This window comes from Ochotona curzoniae, unplaced genomic scaffold, assembly GCF_017591425.1.
Source record: "Ochotona curzoniae isolate NIBS_2020 unplaced genomic scaffold, NIBS_Ocur_1.0 scaffold_2217, whole genome shotgun sequence".
NCBI classification, from domain to species: Eukaryota; Metazoa; Chordata; class Mammalia; order Lagomorpha; family Ochotonidae; genus Ochotona; species Ochotona curzoniae.
The window spans coordinates 1,081,431-1,102,414 of NW_024467090.1; the positions used below are offsets into that span (position 1 = coordinate 1,081,431).

A 20,984-nucleotide genomic window follows, 5' to 3' on the forward strand; every position below is an offset into this window, starting at 1 on the left:
TGTGCCTGCAGGAGGCCTTCTTCTTTATCATGCTGATTTTGGCTGTTGCTGAATGAAAGCAGTTGAGAGCCTGCTCATGTCTGGGCAGAGCCACTGGAGTTTCAGTGTCCTCGTTTGCGATGCTAACCCGATGAACATCTGTGTCTCCTTTAGCCTTCCTACACGGAATTTGACATCAGTGGCAATGTCCTGGCACTGATCTTCAACCAAGGCATGATCTGGTAAGCCAGCTGGATGGTGCATCACTGTTTGAAACCTCAGGGTCATGTACCATAGCCTCATCTAAGGGGAGAACAAAATCTGTGTGTAACTCAACATTCGAGTTTACTTTTTTCCCGTATTTTAAATCCTGATGTTCAGAGGGTCTCTCTCCTCTGACAGAGTGCATCTTCACCAAATGGTATGTTCTGGCCAGCAGGTTTATTTGAAGACTCATATTTTTATAACTTGTGATACCAGGCTCTAACTGTGAAATATGAAGAATCACATTACCATTTGTTAAATAAAATAAATTAACAAGACATTTCTAAAAAATTGATTTTGCTTTATTATTCTTACTAAATAGACTTACAATGCAATTTATGGCTATTTTGTAAAAAGTATCTTACCAAATTCAGTTGTGTAAAAAAATGAAGCATGCTTTAGGAAGGTCAAGTTAAAAAATGTGGTCCTTATATTACAGCTTTTTCATAGGGCCATTTGCCTATCAGACTTGTTTCTTGTGATGTGCAAAAGACTGTCTTATCTTTGCTAGAAGAAAAAACTCTCATTATAAACCCTGTCAGGTTAAGATGATTTGACACAGCAGAGATCATTTTTGAGTTTAAAAATTGAATCATCACCTCCAGTTCAATTGGGAACTATGTGTCTTAGAAACGTGTCACTCTTAACTAAGAACACCGCAACCCAGAAGCAGTCTCAACTGAGCTGCTTTATTCTGGGGCTTCATGCCCAATACAGTACTGTGCCATGGTCCTCGTTACAAGCATAGCTTTGGTTTTTGAACAAACTCTCTGTGTGTTGCTCAAATCCTTCAACCTTACCTGGCCTTAATTATCCAAACTTGGCATGCTGTTGAGACTGGACTCCCTGGAAAAATGTGAGAACCATCTTTGTCAGAGAGACATAAAGACAGCTCTCCATGGTCCCATCATTATAGCATGGGGCTTGCCAAATTCCTGGAGCTCACTAGATGGATTAATATGAAAATCAGATGCTATTGAGAGATGATTTCCACTATTGTCAGTTTTCTTTCAATTTGTAGAAATATAGTTATATTCATTTTATTTCAAAGGTAGAGAGTCACAAGGAATGACAGGGATACAGAAGGATCTTGCGTCTGTTGAGTTATTCACTGAGTAACTGAACAAGGACTGGGCCAGGCTGACGCCGGCAGCCCGGATGTCAACCTGTGTCTCCCACGTGGGTGTCATGGATGTACCTGATGTGACACCTGCCAGCTAGCAGGTGAGTGAACAGGACTCTGGGATCAGGAAGATGGCCTGGATTCAAACCAATACACCCTGAGTAGCATCTTAACCACTGTGCTGAATGTCTGCCTCTGTTATCAGACATGAACATGTAATTGCACCTCCTTGCTACCTGCGTTTTATACCTATGGCTCATCCGTTCAGAGAGGCATTCAGGAATCAAATATATCTGTGACTCTCTGAGCAAGGAGACAGGTCAAGGTGACCACTGACAGGAACAGTAGAGGGAAACACGTCCTTTGATTTCTCATATTCCTTTTTCTGGAGGGGATTCATTGTCATGGCAGAAAATGGCAAATAAAGCTGATGGAGTAGTGAGAAGTCACAGCCCCACACCAGTGGCTTTGCATAGAACAGGGCACGAACCTCCTGCGTGCACTGTCCGCTGTGTTCTTCCAGAATTAAGACAACAGATCGGCCTCGAAATTCATTTTTATTGTCAGAGAAGCTGTTGTCCTTGCTATCCTGATTGGTCTAAATGTGTAGTTTTGTAGTGTTTTTCCACTATTATTCCTATTGAAATTCCTAGTGGATCTGTACACCTTTTCCAGTTTCCAGTCTCTCACAGGCGGACCCATTATCCAAGTCTCTGCTGGGTCGGTTTCTCTGTATTCATTCTTGAGACAACGACCAGGCTTGATGCCGGTTGGTCTGCAGAGCATGTTCGAATGACAGTATGGGTTTTCTTGACGGCACAGCTATTCAGGCACTTTCCAGAGCGTCATCCCATTACTCACCTTCGCATCAATCCAGACATACTTCTGAAACTCCCGGGGAGTTGGTGAGGCAGTTGACGGAGACAGCGAGTAATGAGGAAAAGTGCAAGCAGAGGCTCTGTGTAAACAAGCTCCTCAGGACAGACAATTGCATTTTTTTTTTTTTAAGCATAAGGATCTGATATCTAAGTTTAACCATTTTATAGAAAAAAAAAATGGTATAGAGTTTTCGTGTTCAAGCCCTTTGTTTTGTGACTGGAAATTCTGAGTGGCTGTTTTAGGAATTCCTGAGCAGTAGAACTTATTTTTTGCAGATATGACGGAAGTCAGCATTCACAGGGAAAATCTAATCTGTTGTGATTTGGATGAAATGATCAACAACGTTTGTATTTCATGTTTACATGGCACCATAAGGTCCTGCATTGGTGTTTTTAAGCAAGGAAAGCACATGTTATCCTTATCCAGGCAGGAGACAGAGCAGCAGCAGAGAACGCGTAGAGAGAGACGCAGAGTTCTGCACGTTTCTGTGCTGCTGACTGGGGAGCTTTCTGAGCCTTGCCACTTCTCTCTCAGTTGTCACATGTGAGTAATTGACATATACCTGTCACTGGAGCAATAGGGGAGTTAAACAAAAGAAGCTTTCTTTTGCTTTGATCTTCTTGGAAGTAAAGCACTTTATAAAGCTAAGGTATTAGAATGAGTTATAACTGAGAGATGATGCAGTCAAGACCGGGGGAGGGACTCAGGGAGCTGAACTGCTGAGACAGTCGTGAGCAAAGAGAGGAGGAGCATTGAGACCAGCTGTTAGGATGCCTGGACCTTTTTTCCCCCTGGATTATGACTTTTGAGTAATCTGTACAAAATATCTATGTGTGGTAGTGTTTTTAATTTATTTGTTGCTGTGAATCCATATACTGTATTTGCATGCATTCACGCACATAGACAAGCAATGCATATGTATGTGTAACTGCATGTGGCTCTCCTCAAGGCTGTTTTTGAAATTATGTACAAACCTATGTCTTAGCATCAACTAAGCTGGGCAGCCAGGAAACTCAGTTTCTAATTCTAGTGGCTTAAGAAAAGAACGCATTCAGTGTGTGTTGGGTAGAGCTCTGGCTCTTATAGCTTCACTTTAACAATTCACACGGATGGAATAAGGTCCGTTTGAAACTTTGCTGGTGACAGTAGCAGCAGAGAGAAGAGTGAAAAATAGTACAGAAATGTGCAATTTCTATCCAATAGTGAAATATTTCATATATACATATTTGATATTTATTTTGTTGTTGTAAAGTCAGATATACAGAGAGGAGGAGAGACAGAGAGCAAGCTCTTTCATCTGATGATTCACTCCTCAAGTGACTGCAACGGTCAAAACTGAGCCAATCCAAAGCCAGGAGCCAGGAGCCTCCTCCAGGTCTCCCAACCAGGTGTAGGGTCCCAAGGCTTTGGGCTGTCCTTGACTGCTTTCCCAGGCCACAAGCAGGGAGCTGGATGGGAAGCGGAGCCACCAGGACCAGAACTTGAGTCCATGTAGGATCCTGGCACGTGCAAGGCAAGGACTTTAGCCACTAGGCTACCATGCTGGTCTCCTCATTATAGTTTTATTCTGAAGGAAGCCATATGGCCAAGACTGACTTTTACACAGGTGTATTGCACCAGGAGGAGTGGCAGTTGGGGCTGTTGTCCAGGGCTTCGCAGCTTTGGCCTATCAGCTGAGGCTATGACTCATCTACTTGCTGGCTTTCTTGGACTTCCATCTCTCCTCTTGTTGCCCTGTAGCAATGGCATACTTGGCTGTGTTAAAAATCCATCCTCTTATAAAGATATCTATACTTTAATATCTTAGAAAGGTTTTGATTGATTTGGTGTACTAAAATTGTTGCCAGCCATATCTGTATGTACTGGCTACATGCCGTACCCAAAATGGCGCCGGCCAGAGAAGCCACATCTTGGTGTTTGGTGCAGAGTCACGTAGCCTTCGCAGTACTGCGCAGGCGCCTAGCGCATGCGCAGTGAGCTGCGGCGCTAGGCACGTAAACACTGGGACTGACGAATCCAGTGGCCCAGAACCCTGCGTAATCATGACGCCGACCTATCATCGGTGGAGGCGGGGCCAGACAGCACATAAGAGCAGAAAGCCTGCCGGGATCTGAGCCTCTTTCCTCTTCATGTTGCTGTGCACAATAAATTTTACCGCAGGAGGCTTCACTCGCGTCTGCGTCTTATTGCTGGGCGGTAAGACACGTGGGCGCGACATAAAATATCCTTCATACCTGCTGTTCACAATTCTGTCAGCACGACAACCCGAATCATGACACGATTTCACCCACCAAAGAGTGAGTTATATCTGGGTTAGCACAGGTACAGTTATGGCAGAAACTAATTTCTTTGCTTAACTCAGAAATTTCCCCATAATGCATTGCACTTACATTGCATGGATTACTCTGTGATTCTGCATGTGCAAGGAGTATACAATACTAGAGTAGTGATGCTGCGAGCGTTTCTGTACTCGGGACAGTTGAGAAGATAAGGCTCTGCTTATATTTGTAAAACAAGTTCATATATACCTTCATTCTGATTTGGGACTTGCACGTTACTGCTTGTATTCCTTCGTGCTGCTAACTGATTTTCTTATAAAAAATAAAAATACATTTTGTTGAGATAATCGTTGAGGCCACTAATAAAAGTAACCTAACCCAAGTGGTTTTCTGATTAAAAATGTCACTTTAAAAAATAGTTTTTAAAAGTTGTGTGCAAAAAAAAAAAAAAAAAAAAAATCAGTGGCTAAGACTAAAGCACAAATTTAAATATTTGAGCTGAATTTAGATGTACATATGAAATTTTCATACTAAAAATATACAGTTAAGCTAGCTTTAAATGACCAATGAGTTATAAGTCATTTCAGCAGCTACAAAGAACAAATAGTATCTAAACAGAAAAGCTTAACTATGACAAAAGTAATGAATCCAAATTTATAGTTCATTTGATTGGAATGAGTGAGTTTAAGAATCCATTATAAAAATATTACATGTAGTAAGTCTGTTAATCACTGATGTGCCTGTTAAGAGAAATGAAACTTGTATTGGATTTTGAAACAATTATAACATATCGCTTATCCTGTTCTACTTTATTAATGACAGCAGGGATAGTTGCTAATAGCACAAGAATTATGTATGCAATCCCTGTAATAACAGGAGAACTGTAGAATGTGTGTGCAAGATGCAAATAGGTTGATGTAAAAGGCACGGCTGAAAGCGGTCATACGATTCCCGCCTTTTGAGAGGAAGCAGCCGGTGAATGTGCAGGTCTGCGTGACGCTGCGAGGAGTCAGGACCCAGAAGGAGCCGGGCCCTGTCTCCCTGCGTGACGCTGCGAGGAGTCAGGACTCAGAAGGAGCCGGGCCCTGTCTCCCTGCGTGACGCTGCGAGGAGTCAGGACCCAGAAGGAGCCGGGCCCTGTCTCCCTGCGTGACGCTGCGAGGAGTCAGGACCCAGAAGGAGCCGGGCCCTGTCTCCCTGCATGACCCTGCGAGGAGTCAGGACCCAGAAGGAGCCGGGCCCTGTCTCCCTGCATGACGCTGTGAGGAGTCAGGACCCAGAAGGAGCCGGGCCCTGTCTCCCTGCGTGACGCTGCGAGGAGTCAGGACCCAGAAGGAGCCGGGCCCTGTCTCCCTGCATGACGCTGTGAGGAGTCAGGACCCAGAAGGAGCCGGGCCCTGTCTCCCTGCGTGATGCTGCGAGGAGTCAGGACCCAGAAGGAGCCGGGCCCTGTCTCCCTGCGTGACGCTGCGAGGAGTCAGGACTCAGAAGGAGCCGGGCCCTGTCTCCCTGCATGACGCTGCGAGGAGTCAGGACCCAGAAGGAGCCGGGCCCTGTCTCCCTGCATGACGCTGCAGGGAGTCAGGACTCAGAAGGAGCCGGGCCCTGTCTCCCTGCGTGACGCTGCGGGGAGTCAGGACCCAGAAGGAGCCGGGCCCTGTCTCCCTGCGTGACACTGCCGAGGAGTCAGGACTCAGAAGGAGCCGGGCCCTGTCTCCCTGCATGACGCTGCGAGGAGTCAGGACTCAGAAGGAGCCGGGCCCTGTCTCCCTGCGTGATGCTGCGGGGAGTCAGGACTCAGAAGGAGCAGGGCCCTGTCTCCCTGTGTGACACTGCCGAGGAGTCAGGACCCAGAAGGAGCCGGGCCCTGTCTCCCTGCATGACGCTGCGAGGAGTCAGGACTCAGAAGGAGCTGGGCCCTGTCTCCCTGCGTGACGCTGCGAGGAGTCAGGACTCAGAAGGAGCCGGGCCCTGTCTCCCTGCGTGACGCTGCGGGGAGTCAGGACTCAGAAGGAGCCGGGCCCTGTCTCCCTGCGTGACGCTGCGAGGAGTCAGGACCCAGAAGGAGCCGGGCCCTGTCTCCCTCCGAGCCAGGCCCTGTCTCCCTGTGTGACACTGCCGAGGAGTCAGGACCCAGAAGGAGCTGGGCCCTGTCTCCCTGCGTGATGCTGCGAGGAGTCAGGACTCAGAAGGAGCCGGGCCCTGTCTCCCTGCGTGACGCTGCGAGGAGTCAGGACTCAGAAGGAGCCGGGCCCTGTCTCCCTGCGTGACGCTGCGAGGAGTCAGGACCCAGAAGGAGCCAGGCCCTGTCTCCCTGCGTGATGCTGCGAGGAGTCAGGACCCAGAAGGAGCCGGGCCCTGTCTCCCTGCGTGATGCTGCGAGGAGTCAGGACCCAGAAGGAGCCGGGCCCTGTCTCCCTGCGTGATGCTGCGAGGAGTCAGGACTCAGGAGGAGCCGGGCCCTGTCTCCCTGCGTGATGCTGCGAGGAGTCAGGACTCAGAAGGAGCCGGGCCCTGTTTCCCTGCAGGATGGGGTCGTTCTTTGCTCCGAGTCTCCCGGGCATCAACATCCTTCGTCTGCACACGTCCATGTACTTCCAGTGCTGGGCCGTGATGTGCTGCAACGTCCCCGAGGCTAGAGTCTTCAAGGCGAGTCGCTCCAACAACTTCTACCTGGGCATGCTGCTGCTCATCCTCTTCCTGTCCACCATGCCGGTGTTGTACATGATTGTGTCCCTCCCGCCGTCCTTCGACTGTGGCCCTTTCAGGTGACGAGCTGCAGTGTGTGCACGTGTGTCCTGGGGGGTGGAGGCGCCAATGGCCGCGTGTGTGTGTGTGTGTGTGTACAATTGCGTTTTGGCTAGAGGAATGATATCCTTTGGCCACTCTGCTCATTATGGGACATCTGTTTTCTCATTTGGAAATTGTAAAAAGGGAAGTAATTTGTGCTGCTGTAAGTTCTTCCTGAGTGACTGATGGAGCTGAGCCGTCTCCATCACAGGATGCAGCAACGGACAGGATGCCATTACACTGACGCTGGTATGGGAATTTTCCTGGTGTCGGCCCATCACGCTCAGCCACAATCACGCAGACCACCACCTCGAAAGGAGATGTCCCCATAGGTTACCTAGCAAGTGAAATCATTGTTAAGCAAGAATAAGTAGAAAGTTACTCAAAATGCTAGATGCTAGTACAAAGGTTAAATGCAATTCCTTAAATATAATCACAAAACTATCGCTCTAGTAAGTGGCCAGGAATCAGGAAGGTTCTGGGATTCAAGTTGGACATGTATTTTATTTCTCTTCCTCGGGACAGAGATTTCGTAATGACACGTTACAGAAAGCAAAGTCCTAGAGGTCTTAAAAGATTTCATTTCCTGAAGAGCCTTGGACATTCATGTGGTGCAAATGCCCCCAAGAGTCTCTGGGTGCTGTCACCAGGCAGCAGGTAGTTCCGCTCTCTCCGTTCTGTGAAGTAGAGGAGAGAGTGAAAAACCTTGTGAGTGGCAAGCGTGGAGCTAGCGTGGCGACGTGCAATTTGCTTTTCATCTGTCCCGCTCAGGCTGTTAGAGTCCACAGACCAAGTATAAAGAGAGGCATGTATGAAGCTGATGGAGCTAGGCTAACTGGAGCTCTGTTATGCTCAGGAAATGGCAGTTGACAAGATTCTTCACTTCAGCGTGCGTATATGTGTATTGGCTGAAGTGGATAATGCGGACAGTGACATCTGGTGGCTAAAGCTGAAATTACAGTCGAGAAGGAGGCATTTGTCTTGTTTGGTAACAGAGTAGCAAGTATGAGAGAGATGCTGCTGTAAGACTTCAGTTGCAAATTACTCACACCACTTAATATCTAGGATAACTTTTAGGTGCGTTTTAAGGTTTTTTAACTGAAAGTTGATCCTGCGCAGTAAAACGTAGCAATGCCTTTAGTGATCGCTAGGGAAACCACACAGTGTAAGGAAGGAACGGGCTGGTGGCTACACAGCTGCATTTGGATTTAAAACACTGATGAGTAAGCCCCACAATGATGGTGCGGGTTTCACTCTTTAAGTAGTAACTCCTTTTGCCGTACACTGAGTTACTCAAGCTTCTTACTGCTAACCCGTGAGTCTGTGTAAGGCATTGCATCCGATTTGAACCTGGACTGTCCTTATTGGCAAATGTAGGTAAAATTACTGCACGTGTGGTACTATTTTGAGATCAAGAAAGTTAAAATAGTTTTACTCCAACACTGGGGAGAAGGTAGCTTCATAGTACTTGGTTCATTTTCCTCTCGCTTTCCTCAGTTTGGAACAAAAGAATGGTTATTCGGGGTCTGGCGCAGCGGCCTAGTGGCTAAAATCCTTGCCTTGAATGTGCCGGGATCCCATATGGGCGCCGGTTCTAATCCTGGCAGCCCTGCTTCCCATTCAGCTCCCTGCCTGTGGCCTGGGAAACCAGTTGAGGACAGCCCAAATCCTTGGGACCCTGCACCCATGTGGGAGACCTGGAGGAGGTTCCTGGCTCCTGACTTTGGACCGGTGCAGAACTGGTCGTAGTGGTCACTTGGGGAGTGTCCAAATGAAGATAATTATTGTTACTGTTCCATCGCATTTCCTGACAATTGGCATTTTTCGCTAATCATGCCAAGAATTTTGAACATTTTGTAATTTTTTAGTTTCTCACATACTTAACTGTTAATGGAAATTTTACTTTTAAATAATGTGATTTATATCTTACTGTAAAGGCAACATGTGTTTATCCTAGAGAAACCAGAAATTGTGGAAACTTAGCATTAAGGAAAAAAATATGACCCATCGTTCAAACAGTAAAAATAACAACATTTTGGCATTTGTATTCTGATTTCCTCTTTATGATGACTTTAAGCAGCTGAGCTCATTTACTCAGCACAAGTTCAGATAGAACTTGTCCAGATACAGCTTTGCGACTGCTGTTGCATTGTTCATCCAAGGTTTATACCTCAGCCTGTCCACTGTCCTGACGTTTCCGGCTCGTGCTTTCATTTCTGTAAGTCCAGAACACAGTCCTGCATGCTACTTTGTTAATGAGTGAGTAATGACTGATAGCGCGTGCTAGGAGGTGGGGCAGTCTTGTTCGCGTAGAGGCAGGTTCACACACCCAGTGGGTGTTCGGATCCCGAGAACGGCTCAGTCCGGGTCAGCAGAAAGCGTTCCCCGCAGACTGCGCATGTGTGGAGCAGATGACGCTGGCCGCATCTCTGGCATGTGAAGTCGGAGACAAGAGGAGTTCACAGGACACTGGCACGGCACACCGGGTGACCAGGCACGGCTCGCTGGGGATTGAGAGATGCTTCTGTAATTTGACAGTGATTAAGACATCTGACTCATTTTTCTGGCGAGACTCGGTTTGGAAAAGGGGACCCAAGAATGCGAGATTTGGGCGACTTTGTGTTGAAACACCATGTTAAGATCTTTTTGCAGGGCCCGGTGCAATACGCTAGTGGCCGAAACCCCCGTCTTGCATGCGCTGTGATCCCACGTGCGTGCTGATTCGTGTCCTGGCTGCTGCGCTTCCCATGCAGCTCCTGCTTGTGGCCTGGGAAATCTGTAGAGAACGAATCAAAGCCTTGGGACCCTGTATTTGCAGGGGAGACCAGAGGAAGCTCCTGGCTCCCGGCTTCAGATCGCCTTAGCTTTGGTCCTGTGGCTGCTTGGGGAGTGAACCAGTGGATGGAAGATTTTGGAAGATTTTTCTCTCTCTCCTTCTCTTTGTAAATCGGACTTTCCAAGAAAAATAAATAAGTCTTTTTATTTTTTAAAAATATATTTTTGGAATAGACATGATTTAATAACGTTCTAGGCCCCCTACTCTGACCATATTCATCAGCTGTGACCCGAGATGGGAGGATGGATTTTCTGGTTCTTTCTGATTCTTTTTAATTCTTTCGCTGTGCTCCATGTGGCTGCAGGTAAGGGATGTATCAATTAGCAGAGAAAAATGATGAAGCTGCATTGGATCAAAGTAATTTAATCTTAAATTATTATCTGGAGGCTGCATCGCCCCCCCCCCGTTATGTATCTTAAGTCTTATTAATTATTGTATAAATCTATAATCTTTGAAGCAAAATTTGTCCCCTTCAGTGCTGTAACTGCTGACAAAATACCTGATGACACCCTCTGCCTGACGGATGACGGTATTAGTTCTGACTGAAGGGAGAAAAAAAAATCTGATTTGGAACTTATGGGTCGTATTTATTTAATAGTTGAAAATGTTCTATTCTGATGATACATACAATTTGGTGAAACACACCCTATCTTTTCTAAAACATATGTATCAAAAAGCTTTGTACAGTGAATCTGACATTGAAATTGCAGATAATCTAAGTTAAGATAGCCTGCTCTCACCTTCCCAATCGATGGTAGCAGGTGTTCCGTGGCCTTGGAGAGTCACAGCAGCGCGGCCTAGTGGCGTTCAGAGGGAACACAGAGAAGCACGTGCTGTTCTCCGTGCTATCACCCTTTGTGTTGGAGGGTGAAAGCATCGCATGGGAAGAGCTATTGGATTATATGTGCCTTTTATTCGGCGGGCCATTCTTTGTGCTCATTTCCAAAGCCAGTTACAAACTAAACATGTTTACTCTGCCCAAAGAGTTCATTCTCCAACTGCTGGCTGAGAGGGCAAGCTTGGGGGCTGCTTGTAAAACATATTCAATCCAAGTTTTAGAAATGCAGTTTGTAGAAGTCTTCTAATGCCGTGACTAATTTCTTAATAGCCTCGGCTGTGTGTTTTTGTTGGGACACCGTTTCTCAGATCTTATCCACGTGTTGACAATGCATGGGGCCAAATATTAGGAGTTGCAGCTCAGTATAAGATTTTTAATGTGACAGAGTACGGGCATCGTAGAAAGATTTCTAATGATCTTGAACTAATCATAGTTCCCATATACTTTTTTTTTTCCCCACCCACCCCCTTTTTCTTTCTCAGTGGCAAAAATCGGATGTTCGAAGTCATTGGCGAGACCCTGGAACATGACTTTCCCAGCTGGATGGCGAAGATACTGAGGCAGCTCTCGAACCCCGGACTGGTCATTGCTGTTGTGCTGGTGATGGCGTGCGTACCTCCCCTGTGCGGACAGGGTCTTTATGCTGTGCTCCCTGGCTCCTCGGGAGTGTCGGCCATTCCAGCTCTTTCCTCCCCAAGGGCTGTGCTGTAACCCAGCCAGATTCAGGGCTGATTACATGTTTTTGAGAGCTGAAATTCATGAGGCATATTCTTATCTTATTGGATGGAATTCACAGCCATCTGCATCTGGCTTTCCCTCCCCGGGATTATAGGATTTGTTCCCAAGTAACCAAAATAATTATCAGTAAACAGCTAAAGCCAGGGAAACATCAATGTTAAGGGCTAAATCTAATCAGTATGTTGGAGCGTCCCCCGCAGCCCGCCCCCCAGCTCTTATTCCGTAAAGCAGATGGCTGTGCATATACAGAAATGATGAGCCTCCAAGTTAGTGACCCCTGGGGGGGGGGGGCTCCATAAGCTGTATTTTAGAACCAAGAGCTTAAGGGGTCTTAATAATTACCCTGTGTCCTTAGAAGACTGTCAGTAAGTGTGTTTATGCTAATAGAACCAGAGGACCAGAGGGTCTTGCAAATGTCACTTCACAGTGATTTCTGAGGAAGAACTTGGCAGGAGGTTTTGTTCCCATAGAACTTTTATTGGCTTCGGAGCCTTGGTCAACCCATATACACTTGCCTCTAAAATAAAAATACATACTTACTATGGAAAAGCCAAGAAAAGTGCCTCAGTTCTTCCTTTAAACCCCAAAGTGCCTCCTGCACCATCAATCAAGAAGGGCAGGGATGAATCCACCTGAGAGACACTTCAGGAACAGCATTGATGGGAAGGGCGGGATTGTTTGGATAAAGGCGAAGGGAGGAATCCCCAGGGCGCCATCTCCCAGTGGGTTGGAGTAAATGAGCTGAGAATCCGACCAAGTTGTTACCGTCATCTTGGTTGTGACCACGATCTCAAGTCTCCTAAGAGAGGGGGCAGGCGTCATACGCAACATTATAGATTTTATAAACTAAGAAAGGGCAGGTGGGAAGTGAGTTTTCCTGCTACGTGAGACACTAAAAAGGCAGTGCTGGGAGTTAAATCCATTGGCAGGGAATCCAATGTTCACTTCCTTAACCCGGGATGTCTTCTATGCAGAAAAGCTGATGGGAAAAATCAACAGCAAGACAGATCGCTCTTATAAATTAGAGACCCTTGATGGTGAGGCGACCTAAAGAATCTGATAACGACATCTCTGGGTGTGTTGGGAAACGACCTGTCGAGCGAGTGCAGCGTGTCTCGCCAGATGGCCATCAAAGTGATTTCCGTACTCTACACGTTCATGACAGCAGTGGCTTCTAAGAGCATGTCTCGGATATCTGAGCATCTCTGCGAGTCAGGGCCATTTTAGTGGCATAAGTGAGATCCTGTTCAGAACATGCACACACAGTAGAAACGTCCTAGCTTTTGTGATGGTGTTCTTTGCTGAGGGATGCCCGTTTGTAAGCAGAGGAGCAGCTTGATTCAAATGCCACTGTCTAAACAGTGAGCAGTCTGCCGCAGGTGTAGGCCGGGAGCCGACGCTGGCATTGGAGAAACGGACTTCAAGTCCTGCCTTCTCAGTCTCACCGATTTTTTTTTTTTTTTTTACACATACTTGAGTTCTGGTTCAGTGGAGACATCGGATGGGCTCCAAGCTGGTAGTCACGGATGGACCAGACAGCAGATGTTTTAGGCCAAGATGTCACTGAGGATCTTAGTGAATACTCACATAACCACTTAAGGATGTGAAAAGCGTTCTGAGTTCATGGACCAAACTAACCAGCCTGGGGGCTGGGCTGGAGTTGGAAGTCGTAGGCCTGCCCCTTGTTGGGACACCCTGCAAGGCAAGCTGAGACCCAGGAGGGGCCAGTGTTAGCTCTGAGCTTCTGATTTAAAGTCCAAATTTCAGTTTATTACTGATTTTATGGTTTTTTTTTCACACCCGGAGGCCTCATTTTTTCTTTTATAGGGCGCATACGGTTGGCTTGGCTTTTTATTACCTTTAATTAAGAGACATTTTGAATTTCCCCAGTGGTTCTTCCAGAATGAGCCTCGATGGTTTTGCAGCATTTGAGTAGAGCTCGGTTAGTTCTCCGCAGGCACTTGGATCCCTTTGGAAATGAGGAAATGAGTTATGGCAAGGCAGGGAACCAGTGTTGATAAGATCAGAATCCACAAACGGAAATGACTTCTGAGGTCTTCGACTTTGCCACCCAAATCAAGGGAAAGTTCTAGGCAAATCCTTGCAACACACACACACATTTATCGAACACCTGTGTGTGTGTGTGTGTGCGTGTGTGGCAGATAATCCTTAGATACCTGCTTGCATGTCTGTAATTCCAAACTCCCTCCACTGATATAAGAGACAACCCAGTTAAAGTGTATCAATAATTGGGTTGCTAACTCCAGATGGCCCATAAAAGATATAAAAGATATTATCTGGCACGGTGGCGAGTAGAGGAGATGTGTTCAGTACCCAACTATTTGCCACAAACAGCAGTGTCACTTTCATTTTTAAAGAGCATTTCTTTTTCTTTGTTCATTTTTTCCCCCTAAGATGAGAGTACTGCTTTTAGCAGAATTGCTAGGTTGCAATTTGCTTTTTCTGGAAGCATATTCTTTTATAAAGACAAGGAGAAATAGAAATGGAAACAATATATTTTATGGAAAAAATCCATATTAATCTACTACGCCTGTGAGGATTCTGTTCCCAGTTAAAGGCCAAAGGAGGGAATTTAGGGTAGAATGTGGCTTTCCTCTTTTGACATGTAGCATCAATACATTTTCCTCTCTTGGATACCATTGCTGTTAAATTAACAAGTTGTTTTTAATTACAACTTAATATGATGTCAGTGTGTTTCCAAGAGGAAGCCAGTATTGAGTGGTGCAGCCTGGAGGACGGAGCTTGGGACCCTCCTGGACTCGTCCTTGTCACTGGGCAGTCCTGAGCCGAACCCTCACTGCTACCTACACAGTACAGGTGGCACCCCCTGCGCGCTCATCGAAGGATTTAGTCACCGTCAGTTTACGAAGAATCTCGAGGAGCTGAAAGATGGCATGCATTTTGCTTTATTATTATTTTTTTATTTTATTATTATTTTTCTACATTTAGTTTGACCATCTATTATCTCAATGCTACTGCCAAGGGCCAGAAGGCAGCAAACCTGGATCTCAAAAAGAAGATGAAAATGGTAAGAATGCGTTTCACAGAAACGTCGTCTTACTTAGTGTCAAGGAGGAAGGGAGGAGTTCTGACTGCTGCTCCCGTCTCTTCCGGTGTAGCAAGCGCTGGAGAACAAGATGCGGAACAAGAAGATGGCGGCCGCCCGCGCAGGTGAGAGGCGCTGAGGGCGCGAGCTTCATTTCTCAGCTGCCGCCGTGCTCCCCGCTTTGCTTTGTTCCTCCAAATGGAGGGTTCGATAGCGGGCGGTCTGCCTGAAGTGGGCAATTCCGTCCACAGTCCCATGGCCCGTGTTTCAAGTCTTCGCTTTATATTCAGGGAGATGGGTTGTTTTACGAGGAATTTTAAAAGGGGAGAAAGAAAAAAAACTTAGGAATGTAAATTTAACAGTAGCTTTTTAAAAAAATTAACCTTGAATACTGGTAGAAAATGAAGAGAACACCCCAAAGTCACATTGCAGACACAAAGGCAGACTCGCCCTTGCACATTTTGACTATTTTTACACTTGGATGGAGACAATGGGAAGATCCCAGGGGTGTGTCTCTCTGAGCTCATCACAGTGGCTGCCAGGAGCCTCCTCTAATCCATTAGCTGTGCTTTTTCTAAGCCTGCTGAATTATAAAGTAAACTTGGCCCTCCCTAGCTGTAATATGCATGTTTTGCATCCAAAGATCCAATCAACTGCCAATCAAAAACATGATTTTTTTTTATATAAAATCACATTAGGAATAATCCTGTGCAAATTTAAAAATAACATCATTATCCCTTAAACAGTACATCCTGGCAGCTGTTTACCTACAATGTGCATCGCATTAGGCAGTGTGAGCAATCCAGAGATGGTCTAATGTGTGTGTGTAGGCTATACTTAAAAAGTGCCATTTTGTGGTAGGGATATGCGTATCTGTGAATTTTGGTGCCTGAAGAGTATTGGAACCAATCCTCTGTGGTAATCAGGAGATCATTTCCACGGGAAACAAGAACGCAAGTGGTCCTTGGAAGGCCAGCCTCCAGAGTCAGGAAGTGCAGGGCCGACACAGACAGAGCCCTCTTCGTCACGGGCCTTTCCGGGAGCGCGGGAGGGGAGGGTTAGTGCGCCCTCCCCATCATCGTCCAGGTGACGACTGGCCAGCATCGCTTGAGTCCATGGGGGAAGAATTACATAGGGGCGGGAGGTACGACTTCTCCACTCGTAAACCTGAACTTGCTGCCTAAGACAGAGACAGTCATCCCCTTAATGTTCATGTCTGGGGGTGCCGGGTGCTGCAAAAGTCTGAGCTTTGTGGAGCTCTCCTGTGAACTGTGCTGCTTCTCAACTATGAACGTAAAATTTCTGTTAAAATAGATGTTAGTTTAACAGTCACTGCTTGTCCTCTCTCAGTGTCACTTTCTTAAGAGTTTATTCCCACTTCCGTGTCTTCAGTTCTGTAACTGTCATGTTTGGGAGAAGGCAAGAGGTCATTCCAGCGTCTTACTTCCGTGGCCTAGACAAACCTTCACGAGTCCTTCACCAAGAGAAGCAGTGACTAGATCTCTTTTTCTAATTGTGTCCAGCCCATAGCCCTTACCTGAGAAGTGATGACTGTAGACTTGAAGTCTAAGAAGGGGTTACAGTAGTGGGTGCTGCGTAGGTTCATTTAGACTTTGCAGATGGGGAACTAGAACAGCATACAACACACATCCCAGCAGCGCTTTTGTGTAACAGGACAGCACCAAATTCGTGCTTAAAGTGGTAGGTGCAAAGTTCTGGATTCTAAGCTAAGAATTCTAGTTGAGACTTACTGTTCCCTTAATGAAATAATGGTGCAATGTTCTAGCATGCCATTAGCTGACTTTCCCCGAGCTGTGTGCAGTCTCACAGTAACTATGCCCTGAGTAGTTATTGGACAACGAGGACCTCTTGGCTTTGGAAAGATCTGAAAATGATACATCTCCATGTTCATTACATTTGCAGTTGTGAGTAAGCATTGCAAAAAAGCAAGACTTTGATTCTCCTGTAATTGCAATTTATCAGAATTTTATTAAGTAAATATAGAAACATTTTGAATAGAAAAGTGGTGAGTATTAAAGCAGAGTAGGGCACTTTTGGAAGATGCACATTTCAGACAGCCTCCCCTTAGACAGCTAAGCAGGAACCGAGCTCAATGTGCCTTTGTTGGATCAGCGCTTTCTCTCTTTTTTAACAGCCGCAGCTGGTGGTGGCCAGTAACTCGCACAGATATCTGGACGGTTTCTTTCTGTTGAAGAAACAACCCCTTGTTCTACCCCAGACGGATTATCAAGGTCATGTTCTTGCATAAAAGCATCATCAGTCCCACGTGAACCAGGGGTCTCCACCTCTTCTCAATTACAGATCTGTTCCTGCGCCACTGCTTTTTGCCCTGCTCTGCCCCCCTGCTTTAATGCAGTAAATTGCTGGTGTGACCCAGCTATGTAGGCTAGGATGGGGGTTAATTTTCAAAACAATGCTTGTTTGCTAAAGCCCATTTCTTCAGCCTTGTCTTGAGCTACGCGTGACTTTACCTTCCTGTTTTTCCGTCTAAGCTCAGAAAATAAGGAACTCACCTACTTTTACGAGAGCAGAAACATATATATATATATAAATATATTTTTTCCTCCTGTTCCCACAAATATACATGCAGCCTGGATTTGGCCTGAGAAGGAATTGAGTCGCTAAGCGAGTGCAGAGTGGGGATGTCTCCTGCCTTCACGAGCTTCTTGACTCTGAACCAACCCAGCTCTTCATCAATTCAAGTAAGGAAGAGAACCAATGCCAGAAGTGACTGCTGCCCCACAGTGTGTCTGTTCGAATTTCAGTGACCGTTTCCCTGGGCTTACTCTCTCAGCATTCTACAAGTTTTCGTTGCTTTGTTGTCAAGGCTAGAAAACACACTTCTGTTTGTGGGCTTTTGTGTCTCGGTGAGTTGAAAGAATATTGTAAAATGAACATCAGCCCTGACCGCGAGCAGCCATGCCCACTTGCCCTCACCAGCCTGGGCAGCATGCCTCCACTCCGCCCCTCTCTGGAGCCACACCAGTCCCCCTGCCAGTCCCTGCACCGGCCATGCTGATGTGTGTCACCCTCCTGTGGTTTCTCCTTTCTGACCTCACGATTCTGTCAGTCCTCTTGCTGATCGTCTTTTCCCGATAGCATCGCTTCTCCATCACGGAGCCTTCACGACAGGCTGCCTTGAGTGCGTAGGTCGTTAGTTATGTTTATCTCCATGTGATTTTCAGTGGTTCTTGTATGCACGCGTCGTCTTTCCTACACAGGTTGTAAGCTCCCTTTGAGCAGGGACCGTATCTTCTCATCCTTTTGTATGCCTAGGACAGTGCTGTGCACAGGTAGGCGCGAAATAAATGCTTGTTAATTAAATTGAATCAATTTAACTTACAGCAGTTACATTATGACATTAAAACTGTTACTTGCATGAAAAATGTTACTATGATGAAAGAAATGGATTATGTGTTGATGGGCCAAGTTTATTATTTCATTAGATTGGAATGCTGATGAGTAAATAAAGCCAGAGTTGATTTCAACTTGGAAAATTTTTGCACTGTGGTAATCATATCAGATATTCGATGTATTATATTGCCAAATTTACGGTGTGGTTGACACTCCCTTGCCGTTGCTCTGCCTCATAAACATGGTGAGAGGTGACAAACTGCTCCCCCAAGACATTCGCCTCCCTGAGGCGGTGCGCTCATGTGATATGCTGAGCAAAGTTTCAGCCTTTCTGTCAGTTGAAAAATGCTTGGAGTTTTTAAACCACTTAAATACACTGACTGGAGCATGTTGGTTTGTCCTGCCGTCTCCCCAGCGGCAAAATCCCCACACAGCGACTGCTCCTTCCGGGCTGTTCGAGAACTGTTCACGGTGGCTGGCACTGGGATGATCGGACTGCCAGCGGTTGTGTCTGCATTGCTGTTTCCATGATTATGATCAGAGCTCTAGGGAAAATTCAGACAGCAAGGAAGCAGGAATTAGGTGGCGAATCTCTGCAAAAACTAAATTTACTTAACCGAATTATTTGATCATTCGTTTTGAAAACCCAGAACCTGCATTCACACACACTCTTTGAATTGTTGCTTTTGACCTTTGAGGAGTACACATGAGCTAAACCAGCTCCAAGGGTTTATTACAGCATGAGCCTCATCAGGACTGGTTTTTTTTTTTGTTTTTTTTTTTTTTCTTATCTTAAAGGAATCATCATGTTTTTCTTCAAGTCTCTGAACCAAAAATATATATCAAAATAAAAAATAAACAGGTTGTCAAAAACAAGAAACTTCAGTCAGGCTGGCAGGTGTTCTTAGCTTCCATGTTTGTATGAATTTTTGAAAGAGATGCTGAAACTTAACTATAACTTAAAAAAACCTCAATTGTCGTATTTTGTTCCGTCTACTTCCAACAGGAAGAAAGTCCGTCGCTGTGATGTTACAGTCGTTCTCAAACCTCTGGAAGGTGTTTTTCCTCCAGGTTGTCTCGTTTGTCAATTATTTTCTCTGCTTGACCTTGGGTGCGCAGGTTGCCTTATGTGGGAGTGGTCTTGATGGAGAGTGAAGAGAACTTAACTGTTAATGTTATAGCCTTCATGTATTACATCAGGAGTTTTCACTCACATCTTAGCACCGCCTGCTCATCACATCAAATTTGGGAATTTTAAATAGAATTAAAATACGAGACACCACATGATTTTATCACTCATAGTAGCGTCTAATAACAGCTTTGCTGTTCAAATTCTCAATCATATACACAAAAACCTCCCCAATAAAATATTTTAGGTCAAAAATAGCAACCAATTTTATCCCACTTTTTAAATTTAACATTCTCATTTCATAAAAATGACTTAAGGATATATTTAATAAGTATAAAATATCTGTATATTTAGTTAAGGTCTTCTAAATTTGAACTTTTGGATTGATTTTTTAAAAGATTAAATATTAACTTTAAATTTGGGCCTTTTAAGAACACTTTGTGTAAAAGTGTTAATTGTTCATCTCCATTTTTATTTTAAAGATTTGTTTGAGACCGAGCAATTGAGAAGGACAAAGATCTTCCATCTGCTGGGTCTCTGTGGTGACCACAACAGCTAGAGCTGGGCCAGAATGAATCCAGCAGCCAGGAGTTCAACTCTGGCATCCCAAGCAGGTGGCAGAGGTTCAGGTGCGTGGACCATCTTTCACTGCATCTCAAGCAGGTGGCAGAGGTTCAGGTGCGTGGACCACCTTCCACTGCATCCCAAGCAGGTGGCAGAGGTTCAGGTGCGTGGACCACCTTCCACTGCATCCCAAGCAGGTGGCAGAGGTTCAGGTGTGTGGACCACCTTCCACTGCATCCCAGTCACATTAACAGAGATGCTGGCATTGCAAGCTGTGGCTCAGCCTGATATGCTGGCCCTTTTAGTTTAGGTTTCTAAATGAACACATATACTTTTGAAGGGAGTCTCAGGCAACTTATTGACACCCGTGTTTGATCATTCATAGAAATGATCCATAGATCTCTCATACACACACAGAGTCTGTTGGCATACTGATGTCCAGGATTCAAAACGCCTTAGATTTTTTTTTTTTTTTGGCAGTTCCTGGAAGTTTGTCAGGACTTCATGAAAATGGTAAGTCTCTCCTAACTCCCCATGGAGCGGTTGACCAGTTGGTGGAACGGGCCACTCGGCCTGCTTTCTAACATGCCACCACAAGGCGGCGCCCAAACCATTTTATTTGAGTTTTTAACCTAATTCCCATGGAGCGGTTGACCAGTTGGTGGAACAGGCCACTCGGCCTGCTTTCTAACATGTTACCATAAGGCGGCGCCCAAACCATTTTATTTGAGTTTTTAACCTAATTCCCATGGAGCGGTTGACCAGTTGGTGGAACGGGCCACTCGGCCTGCTTTCTAACATGCTACCACAAGGCGGCGCCCAAACTATTTTATTTTATTTAAGTTTTTACCTAACTCCCCATGGAGCGGTTGACCAGTTGGTAGAACAGGCCACTCGGCCTGCTTTCTAACATGCCACCACAAGGTGGCGCCCAAACCATTTTATTTGAGTTTTTAACCTAATTCCCATGGAGCGGTTGACCAGTTGGTGGAACAGGCCACTCGGCCTGCTTTCTAACATGTCACCACAAGGTGGCGCCCAAACCATTTTATTTGAGTTTTTAACCTAATTCCCATGGAGCGGTTGACCAGTTGGTGGAACAGGCCACTCGGCCTGCTTTCTA

General features: G+C 45.8%; 1 protein-coding gene across 2 annotated transcripts; it reads left to right on the top strand.

The window, feature by feature from the left end:
• Positions 1 to 17: 17 nt before the first annotated feature.
• Positions 18 to 17,101, top strand: LOC121169629 (transmembrane channel-like protein 1). Of its 2 annotated transcripts, none has more exons than XM_041000195.1 (5): positions 18 to 221; positions 11,471 to 11,596; positions 14,697 to 14,775; positions 14,867 to 14,918; positions 16,949 to 17,101. In XM_041000195.1, the coding sequence occupies exons 1-5, from the start codon at positions 214 to 216 to the stop codon at positions 16,969 to 16,971; spliced, it is 288 nt and encodes a 95-aa protein (XP_040856129.1). In that variant the 5' UTR covers positions 18 to 213; the 3' UTR covers positions 16,972 to 17,101. The 2 variants fall into 2 exon arrangements, with proteins under 2 accessions (XP_040856129.1, XP_040856127.1); XM_041000193.1 differs by lacking the exon at positions 18 to 221 and adding an exon at positions 7,065 to 7,292.
• The last annotated feature ends 3,883 nt before the right edge of the window (positions 17,102 to 20,984 follow it).

What these genes read in the sequence shown, in the direction of transcription:
- LOC121169629 (XM_041000193.1), top strand. Translation starts at nt 7,114, where the DNA reads ATGTACTTCCAGTGCTGGGCCGTGATGTGCTGCAACGTCCCCGAGGCT. An exon ending in GCTGTTGTGCTGGTGATGGC is followed by an intron (nt 11,597 to 14,696) that starts GTGCGTACCTCC and finishes TTCTACATTTAG; the next exon opens with TTTGACCATCTATTATCTCA. An exon ending in TCAAAAAGAAGATGAAAATG is followed by an intron (nt 14,776 to 14,866) that starts GTAAGAATGCGT and finishes CTTCCGGTGTAG; the next exon opens with CAAGCGCTGGAGAACAAGAT.